The following is a 10213-nucleotide window of genomic DNA, read 5'->3' as shown; positions in this document are numbered from 1 at the left end:
CTTGGCGTACAGATGTGTTTGATTTGGAGATGCAACTGATGGAGGAAATACAAATGCACGAGGCAGGTTTCCAGCTGTTGCAAGGGAAAAAAATAATAATAAACTGGGTTTTAAGTGGTAAGGGAATGGAAAACCACTAGAAACTTGCCTCAATAGGTACTCAGAGAAAGAAAAAAGGAAAAAATAAATAGAGGAAAAATGTGAATGCAACTGGGACGACCCATTGGGAGGAAAAGAAAAAATAAGAATAAAACAAAGAAAAATAAAAATAAAACTCACTTTCTTCCCAGGACCGGTCCTGAAGCGGCTCCGGGGAGGGGATCGCCACCCCCACCCCCGCCCGGCCCCGTCTCCGCGGTAACGGCGGGGACGCGCAGGGAGCCCGGTTGCCCGGGCCGCAGAGAAGCCGCCGCCAGCCGGACGGGGCCGGCTCCGCGGCGGCCTCGGGATCGGTGTCGGGGCGCCGTGGCCGGCGGGCCAGCCCCGCGGCGGAGGAGCAGCCCCGCGGCGCCTCGACATGTCTCAGGCGTGAGTAGTGCGGGGCGCGGGGGCCAGGCGGGGCAAGGGGCCGCAGGTGCCTGGGCGAAAACCCTGCTTAAGGGGGTAAATAATACACCACCCCCCGTTCCACATACCCCAGAGGGAAACACCTGCCGGTACAAACGCGGTATAACCGGTTCCGCCGGGCCTTGTTCGCTGGTGCGAGGCCCGGGCGCCCCTTCCCACCGGGCCAGGCTGCGCCGCCGGCCCGGGGTCTCCCCGGCGAGGGTCGGGCACCCGAAGGGGTGCTTTGAAGAGGGCAGGATTCAGCCCCACAAAGTAATCGGATCACCTCAGCAGCGTTTAGGCCAATATTAATGTTATTTGTACTCCGACACTAGGCCCCCTTTTACTGCTTGCAAACAATACTTGAATTCCTCTCTTGCAGACCAAAATTTGCACAGACTGGGGTTTTTTTCTGTAATGAACTCCTCATGCTTTCAGCACAATACAAAGCTTTAAAACTTTATTTGGAATAACCAGACACTGATGATGGCATTGTATCAAAGTGCCTGCAAGGAGCTGTACTCATTTCTCCAGAAATATTACTAAGATACCAAGCCCCTATATTAAGATAGCTTTATTATTGCTGCACTACAAAGTTGGGAACCTAACTGGCATTATCACTCAGTATTTTGCTGTTTGCTGCCTCCAGGTCCAGCAGTACGAAACCCTGGGCACAGCCAACCCAGTTTGGGGCAGCTGTTGTGCCCAGTTCTGAGCTGGATGGGGCTTGCTGAAGTTCACTAAAATAATAGTACATTGCGTAGGGGGAACACCACACCCTCAGGCAGTATTTGCTGCCTGGTACTGCTCTGACCTGATCAAACCTGACCATATCCAAACTGCTGCTCCAGCAGGTTGTAAGCACAGCCTCTGAGCTTCTTAGCCATGATCTTCTCCTCTGGCATCAGTGCCACCAACCTCAAAGCCTCCTGTTTCTTTTGCTCAGTGTCCTCTTTCTAAACTCCAACTCTTTGCCAGGTAAAACCCTTCAGACTAAAACGTCCTTCCAGCCTCAGAACTAGAGCAGCTCTCCTTGTCACTTCCATATTGGGTCTGCCCTAGCCTAGCATCCAGCCACCTGCCTCAACACATTTGCAGTCCCAGCCAGATACCACCGCCAGTGCCGCTGCTTTCCAGCCAGGCAGCTTCCTTTTCCTTGCTCCTTGGCTCAGGACAGGAGGGTGAGCTGAGAGGAATAAAGGAGAACATCACCAAGGGCACAGCAGAGACTGTCTGGGGACTCTGTCCAAGGTCACAGATCCCACACAGCCTCCAGCAGCCATAAATTTGAGGAAGGCGTGGTTAGGACCCTGGCTAAACCGGTGCAGGGTCACCGAGAATGGTGACTCAGTTAAGGGAAGTTCACAAAGTAATGGATAGTTATCTAAATAGCATTGTTTAAAAGAAAACAAAACAAAACCATGAAAGTAGTGTTTGACCTCTTCCCGAGAGGGTTCTCAGAATCCGTCATTCCTACTGAGTGTCTGAATCATGGCTGCTCTTATTTGAGCTAAATTAACACAAAAGGAATTAAGTTGAGTATAGCTGGAAAATACTTGTGCTTCAACTGTTTGCCTTAACTCAGTCTAATTTTAATAGAGACAGGACTCTTTAGCATTTCCTATAGCATTGTCAGCATTGAACAGCAAATCCGTATAAACATGATACACATCTCCACACCACATGACAAAAATATATACAGTTCTGTTTCCAAACGAGGTAGTGGTGCTGGTAAGGGACTCCAATCTAACACTGATGCTACTTGGCTCACTTAGCTATAATCACCCTATAGCTGCACACAGCACAGCATTTATAGCTAGGCTAATCTAGTCCTTCATAAACACAAGTCTGAATATACACCAGTTCATCAACCACTGCACCTATAGAGCTTGAGTTAAGCAACAGGCTGGACAGTTTTGTTTACTGTATTCTACACCTCACTCAGCGTACCAAGTTTTCTGGACAGTTTGTGCTTTTCCTTATCACCCCAGCAATTGGATTCAGGTTATAACCTGAGAATCTCAGCATTCCTTTCAAAAACTAAATAATTTTTTAAAAACCCAGAAAAAATGTGAATCAAAAATGCTCCCAAACCATCAGGAAAATAAAACGTACTAAATTCTTACCTAAATATACATGGCCTTAAAGGTTTAATTTCATGATTTTTAAATGGTTGGGGCTGACGGTGCTGGCAATCCATAAAAATTTTATCTTAATGTTTACTGTTCACAGCCTTGTGTGTTCCTCCCCAGCACAGAGCTGAGTTGCAATCAATACCAGTAGTTACGAAATAGGAGCACGTTCTCATTTTGTCCTAGGCTATCTTGTTTTGCAAGGTACAGCAGAGTTGGTTCTCAAGTAAGTTACCAAGGCTACTGATACATGATTATATGTAGTGAGGTTATCCTGCCTGTGTACCATAAATCATGGTAAATTAAAAGTATTTTAAAAGCCACGTGACAAAAACATCTTATAGCAGACTGCCTTACTTGAAGGCAGTGGAAAAAAGAGCTAATAATGCATGGGGTTTATGAGAAAGAACTTTGGTACTTTGGGCAAAAATATTTTAGGAGACACCACCTTATTTGCCTGGGAATGGGGATGGCTGCCTATCTTGCCAAGTCACATGGAAGACAGACTCCATCCTACAAAGAAATAGGCACATCACTAAGTCACAGCTGAGTCTATAATACCGATTTTTCAATACTGTACAGTCACATCCTGTGTCCTGTATAGAAATGCTACACAGCACATAGCTTTTTTTGAGTTTGAGGTAAACAGCTGCTTCTTAGACATCTGGAAGAACAGCTGCCACACACATACACAGAGAAATTGCATGCGTCTCGTGCAGCCAGTTGGACGTGCTGGCCGTACTAAGTGTGCACAGGGCAGTTGTCTTGCATGCACTACAAGTCAGAGCAGCCAGACCAGCAACTTTTGCAGCACAGAGTGCAGCGCACTGCACATAATTTACGTGGCTGGGATTTCAGTATTTCCAGTCAGTTTATAAGGCGTGTTCACTATCCTCAAGGCCCTGTGATTTTAACAGAGATGTGGTCTAAAGCTCATGGAAGCGTGTTATTCCACTGCTTTAGTAAGCTTTGTATCAGGATAGAGACAGGACACTCAGCTATATTCTCTTAGGGTCAGTAAGCTCCAGCAGCCAGCCAAAAGAAAAGTCAGCATGTCCAGACATGCTTGACATTTTCGAAGGACAGTTGTGCTTACGAGAGAGCATACCCATTACATTTGCTGTAGGGTTGATTAAGTGCTGGACGTATCGCACTTCCTAAAGTACTCAAACCCTAGCATTTGCATACAGATGTACATTTTGTTCCAGACATTGAACAGGAGATTTACATAGATATTTTTGCATTTATGTTTTCCTGCTGCATTTCCTCCTCTTTTATGAATTTGTTTATCATTTACTCGACCTGTAGGATCTTGACCAGTAATTTCTTAACTTGCCCTAACAGTCCTAGTCCAGACACGTTCAAAGCTCAGTCTTGGCACTGCTACCATTTGTACCAGGTTTTGATCACCTACAAGACATTTGCTTTAAACAATCAAAAAGCTTTAAAATTTAGTCTCATGTCACAAATAGAACTTATATTCAGTGGTTAAATATTAATCTAAGACAAGATCTTTAGGATCTCCCCTTCTGCTTCCGACAGAAACAACCGAAGGAGAGCAATGTATTTTATATTACATCCCCAAAGCTCAGTTAAAGAAAATTAAGTTTACAAAACCAAAACGTAAGAAAAATGTCAGTGCAACTTTTAATCCCCTCTTCTCTCCCCCGCTTTACGTGGCTCCATTATGATGCAGTTTCTTATGTTGTGATCACATCCTATTTTCTTCCCACAGGGCCCCAGCCTCATTCAGCAATTGGGCTGTTGTTGAATATTTCTTTTTATCCCCTCATTCAGCATGTGGCCCCAGGCTGTATTCCTCAAATTCCATCCAAAACGCCACAATTATTAGCTTCCTCCTGGGCATTCCTGCATGTTCTCTCTCGTACATCTCCCAAGCATTCACGGATTCATCTTTGCCCCTCTTTCCACCCCTGGTGAGCATTAGCATGTCGTCCTGCTTATGTTAAAGCAGGAAAACAGAAACAGAATCAAAATGATCGCAACTAAGACTCAAAGCTGCAACTCCCTCCCGTGCCTCCCTTCATCCTTAATGAGCAGGTAGGGAGAGATCCTGTGCATTACTCATACGTTGTCTCCTTTAGGAAAAAGCATTGTCAGTGGAAATATCCCAGGAGCACTTGTGCTAGAAAACAGTGAAAGAGGCGGCTACAGTTTTCAAGAAACTGAGTAGAACGTGTTAACTTTGAGCTTAAAGCCTCCTGATCCTAGCAGAGGCAGAGCAGCACCCAGACACAGCATTTGCCCTTTATGTATGCAACTGTAGGCAGCTCAAAAAAAAAGAAAAAGATGCACATAAGGTGGTTAATGCTGAAATAAACTTCATTACCGCACCCAGTAAAATGTGGTATATGCAAATGCTGCTTGAAGCTTGAGTAGGTAATATCTTTTCAGCTCTGGCCTATTTCTGGCTATCCATCTCTCAACAAAGAGCTCACTACAGTATCTGCTGCAGCAATACTACACAGTAATTGGATATACGTTACCAGAGCTCTCCTTCCCCATCCTTTCATGCTTCCCTGGCCAGGAGGAATACTGCTTGCAAAGGAGAGGAGGCTGCTGTTCTCCTTACCTCAAAGCAAAGGGCAGCCCCCAGCCCAGGCAGAAACTGTAGCCTGACAGACAGAAGGACGGCCCTTGGAGCGTGCTACAGGGAAGTTCAGCCTAGAGTAACATCTCCACCACCTTAATCGCTTCACAATGTCCTCCTGTAAGAAAACAGCCATGTGTCCAATCAGCCTTCTGAGTTTGGCTAGAGCAGGTGCTTGAGACTTGCTGAGGTGCGGTGTTGCCACCGCTGCTTAGTGAAGCACGCTTCCTCGCCTTCCCTGCAGTTTCCCATTACATTTATGCCACAAAAATCTTTTATCCCCTATTTGCTTTCTGTTGTAGTACCAAAGACTGCAATTGGAGGTAACAGAAACATAGAGCTGTTCACGTTAACAGTGCCAGCAGGCTGTATGTTTTCTTCCCCAGTCACAACCAAAGCCTACTGAGATTTATCCTTTCTTTTCCCCATATGCTTCAAACTCTGTAAAACATCATGGCTAGAGCAAGCATGCTTAAGGGAAGTCATCTAGCAGCATTACATTCACCACCAGCTAAGAAGCTTGGCATAATTGTAAGGCTAATCTTATTTTAGGAGCAAGGCAGGCCTGACCAAGCTCAGACTCACGAGTCAGCACTGCTGCAGACTGGAGGCTAAAGGCTTTTAAAACAGGAATTGATTCAGACAACCTTTCAGTCAATTTGGTTGTGTCATAAGACCACACTGATCTCCGTCTCTGTCTGCAAAAAGTTCTCTCTATAATAAAAAAAAAGAAAAAAGGGAGGGCTGCTCATGTAATATATTTAGCCCAGCAATCGCCATGCAGTACCTGAGCAGGTTGTAGTGGGAGAACAGGTAACTCTGCTGACCTGAATAAGCAAGCAGTCATTTTAAAAGTCTGATGATTTTTAGAAAGAGAGAAGAAAAAAAAAGCAGCAGCATTTGTGCAAGCCCCTTTTCTTCTCGGGGCCTCACTTTCCCCTCCCAACCTTTGTCTCTTGTTTCTTTATTTTACAGAGGCTGCAGGGCAGGGTTTCCCTCCCCCGTGTTTGCCCAGGGCTTAGCACAATGGCTGACCTGTCAAGCCTCACATATCTAGAGGACACCTTGAGGACTGGCCCCTGCACACACTTCCTTGTCGCTAGACCATGTCTCAGTCTCCTCTCGTCTGCTCCATGACTGTTGGCTTCATCTGCGCAGTGATGAATATGTGCCGGGCTCCTTGTGCCTGAAGGAGCCCTGCTCCATCACACAGATCCCTGCTGCAGCCCAGCTCCACACACCCTTGCTCTCACAAGCCCTGCCAGTGCTTTCTCCATTCCCTGTTAGGTGGCCCAACACAGCGCAGTCTCATCTTCTGAGAAAGAAGAAATGCAGGTAGTTTGCAGTGGCAGCATAGGTGCTTCAGAAATGTTTTAACACACACACACACACACAATTTAGCGCTCATTTAATCAAACAGGAGTTTTCATATTAGGTGAAGAGAGCTGGGCCAAGCCAGAGTCAAATATTTTCTCTTCCATCTCTTTACGTGTGCCCATCCATCAGAAAAACCAGTAGGGCCCATGCAGTACTACACTCTGCATTTACATAGTTGGCGTGTGAAAGTGTGAGGTATTTCTGTCCTCAGAGGACAGACAGCCCAGAAAAAACGGGCATCAATGAAGCCTAGGTTCAGCCCATATGCAAATCCAGAGACAGACACAGCTTGGAGCGCAAACTGTGCCACGTCCTGGAATAACAGAAATAGTGTTCCCTTTGGCAGCTAAGTAAAAACACCAAGACACTTTGGGGGGAAAAAAGAAAAACCACACACACAAAGGTAACCCCACTGATGCCAGATTCCACTGCTGGCTCGAATGGTCTGAGGGACAGTTTGCATGCTCAGCACAAATCCTACCAAGAGGGCATACTTAAGTCTCAAAACCAATTCAACACAAGTAAGCAAGCTAACCTTAGCTGCACTCAAAACTGACAGATTTTTTTTTTTTTTTTAAGGGTAAGAAGAGATGGGTCAAGCAAATGTGCAGAGTTAGAGGGCCCTGGAATAGTAAAATGAGGCGATGTATAATTTGACAGGATTTTAAACGTCTCTTTATAACTTGAGCAGAAAAACATATTTTTAAGCTTCACTCTAAATAAGCAGATCAGGCTCTATTTTGAGCAAGAAAAGCGAGATTCAAACTAGAAATCATGCTATAGCAAAAGAGTCTTCTTAAGCCCTTGTTTTAGACTCTGTTTCTACTTTGTGGGAGTGAAGAGAAGGGACATCAATTAGGAAGTAAAGCCTTGACCTTCCCTCTAAGCTGTAAGCTGCCAGAAAGCACTCTGGGGGCTCTGGAGTTAAGTCACTTTATGTGTTTTTTCGTCACCCCGTTACAGTGTTGCTTATTATTCCCATAACACTCCTATTTTGTAGTTGCTGCAACAATTTGCAGCATTACTTACGCTGTTATACATATGCAGAGATCAAGAGACAGACTTCTTTCTTTTCCGGGATTTAATAATCTTATGCCTTGAGTAGGAAAATTATGCTCAATCCTGCTGGTTGCTTGCACTAGTAGGCTAGTTAGATGCTCTAATCCAATTTAATTCTGATGCAATATCATCCTCAGGCATGGATTCAGCTCACAACCTACCCATTACACAATGGGAACAAGACTACAAGATGAACCAGTAACAGTAAATAAAAAGCCAGCGCACTCAAGGCTGCGTTGTACTCCCTCTTCAGTGCATGGAAGCAATTTTGAGGGAGTTTGCAACATAATGCAGAGAGAGACTGAGCAAATAGGCAAAAATTCAAATAGGGGTTTAGGAGTCACGTGCTTTCTGATTAACAGGCAAGGAGAGTGAGTCCTGTCCTTTGCTTTTAACACATAACCTTGAGGACATGCATCACTCCTTCTGACTACCCTTGAACACGTTTGTCACCAAAGCTGGAGAGCTCCTCGGGAGTACAGCAGCTCTGCCAAGTCCTCCAGAAAGGGCTATAAACACCAAGCACATCTGATCCTTCAAACTAGTCCAGAAGGGCTCCCATTTGGACACTAGTAAAACCTGAAATAATTATTTTAATCCTGTTTTGGGGAGGGAAAACTAATGGCTGTGCATGTGTCCTCTATTTTTTCATCAGGGTGAACCAAAGAAACACTCAAATCATGTTTCTGCTTGCGCTGTCCAATTACCAAGTACCTGCTGTTCCCCATCACGTGACTAACAAACTGAAGCACTAGGGCAAGGTCCCCCCAGGGTGTCGGTCACCCTGACCGCAACAGGTACACAGGAGCTATCAGCTTATCACAGCTGAAAATTTAGCAGTTCCACATCAATCTTTTCCTTCAAGACTTCATTTTCCAGTGGGCCTGTCCCTTCTTTTGCCCTCATTTACACAGAACATCACTGCTGCAAAAGCTACAAACATACCATAATATCCATAGTCTTAACATCTGACCCACAGCAACGTCCTTGCAATCATCTTAATGCTTATCTGATAAACTAATGCTTTATGGAAACAATTATGTTCCATCTATATTAGAGTACGTTAACATAAGACAAAGGGCTAGAGCACTCCATCCCCCTCCTCCCTCAAAAAGTCATTCGAAATATAAAAAGAAACTGGATATTAGCGGGCTCAGCAGGAGGAACCACTTGACATTCCTCAGTCAGAGGAGGCAGAAAGGGAGATTATTGTAAACTGGAGTGGACAATCATGGAGTCAGTTCTCATTGCAGTACAATCTGTTGTCTCCATGCAATAACCTGCATTCGAAACGCTCTAGCCCGAGGATACCCACTGTTCATAAATCAGCAGTATGGTTGTGGGGACAACCTACAGGGCCAGGCTTTCTCAAAGATTTATAACCTCCCCACTATCAAATGGTCTGTGAGTAGGCACAGCTAAGTAAGTACAATACCGCGTTGTTTCCTTCTGTGCTGGAAAACCCCGTGAACCTCACACCAGTATACGTTCTTCCGTGTCCTGACTTCAGAGGAAGCGTACAAAACTCCCATTGATCAACGGGCAGAGCTGTTAGGTCAAAGCTAATGCTGCTCTTGTTTGTGCCAATCTTCTCCACTCTGCTGGTTTTATTTTGTTTATCTCCTGCACCTGGGTTAATTGCTGCAATTGAGTGATTCGGGTGGTGCAGTGGGATGTAAATGAAGTTGGAAAAAAGGAAGGGGAAAGACCTGGGTGGGCTGCAGAGGCATTAGGAAAAGCAAGACCAGCTGCATCCTGCAGAAACCCAGGTCAGCTGAAAAGTATAATATGTACTTTAAAAAGTTAATGGTGCAAATTCAATAGCAGGGTTCAGATTGTTGGTGGTTTTTGCTGACTGCTGCAGGGAGTCCCAGCAGCATCCTGGACATGCAGCACACCCCCCACGCTCAGGGTACTTGTGGACTAGAGTTTGCCCTGTCCACCCCACTGGTCCCTCTTGCGGCACAAGCCTCAGGTCATTCTGTACTCCGAGATTGGGAATGATAAGATCAGCTGACAGAGCTCCAACTTAGGCATTTATTATTCAAGCACAAGCAATGTTAACAGTTGCCCAACTTTCTCATCAGAATTAATATGCAAGCAACTCCCTCAGTGCTGCTCAGACTAGCAAGAGGTCTGCTCTGAAAGCTCATCTAATGGAGGCGGTGCCTTTTACTGTCTTCATCCTTCTTTGAGAGGCTCTAGGAACAACAAGCAATAGCTAGGTTAAGCACATGGATGGGTCTAGATTGCACCATTGAGGCCAATGGCCTTTATTTCTAGGTCTAAGAAACAAAAGTCAGCTTTCCCTGTTACCTTAGCCCACTGTTTTCCCCTCCTCCTGCAAACCTGGCAATGTGAATCAAGAAACTGTTTTTTCTCCCAGCATAACTGAGTCTCAGCGCAAAAGAAATTTCTTAGCTCTGCTGGTAGAGAAGCATTTTCAAAGATGTAAGTTTTTTTGAAGCCTCTCACTCCCAAGAGACAG

At 45.3% G+C, this 10213-nt stretch overlaps 1 protein-coding gene across 3 annotated transcripts in view; it reads left to right on the top strand.

The window, feature by feature from the left end:
• The first annotated feature begins 467 nt into the window (after nucleotides 1-467).
• The window catches only part of DRC11 (dynein regulatory complex subunit 11), a 110384-nt gene continuing 100638 nt past the window's right edge, over nucleotides 468-10213 (top strand). For all 3 annotated transcript variants that reach the window (XM_076342045.1, XM_076342044.1, XM_076342043.1), the window contains exon 1: nucleotides 468-528. In XM_076342045.1, the coding sequence (XP_076198160.1) occupies nucleotides 518-528 (11 nt within the window). In that variant the 5' untranslated portion in view covers nucleotides 468-517. The remainder of the gene's footprint in view (nucleotides 529-10213) is intronic.

The sequence above is a fragment of the Aptenodytes patagonicus genome, chromosome 6 (assembly GCF_965638725.1).
Source record: "Aptenodytes patagonicus chromosome 6, bAptPat1.pri.cur, whole genome shotgun sequence".
NCBI classification, from domain to species: Eukaryota; Metazoa; Chordata; class Aves; order Sphenisciformes; family Spheniscidae; genus Aptenodytes; species Aptenodytes patagonicus.
This window is presented reverse-complemented; position numbering and strand designations above follow the sequence as displayed.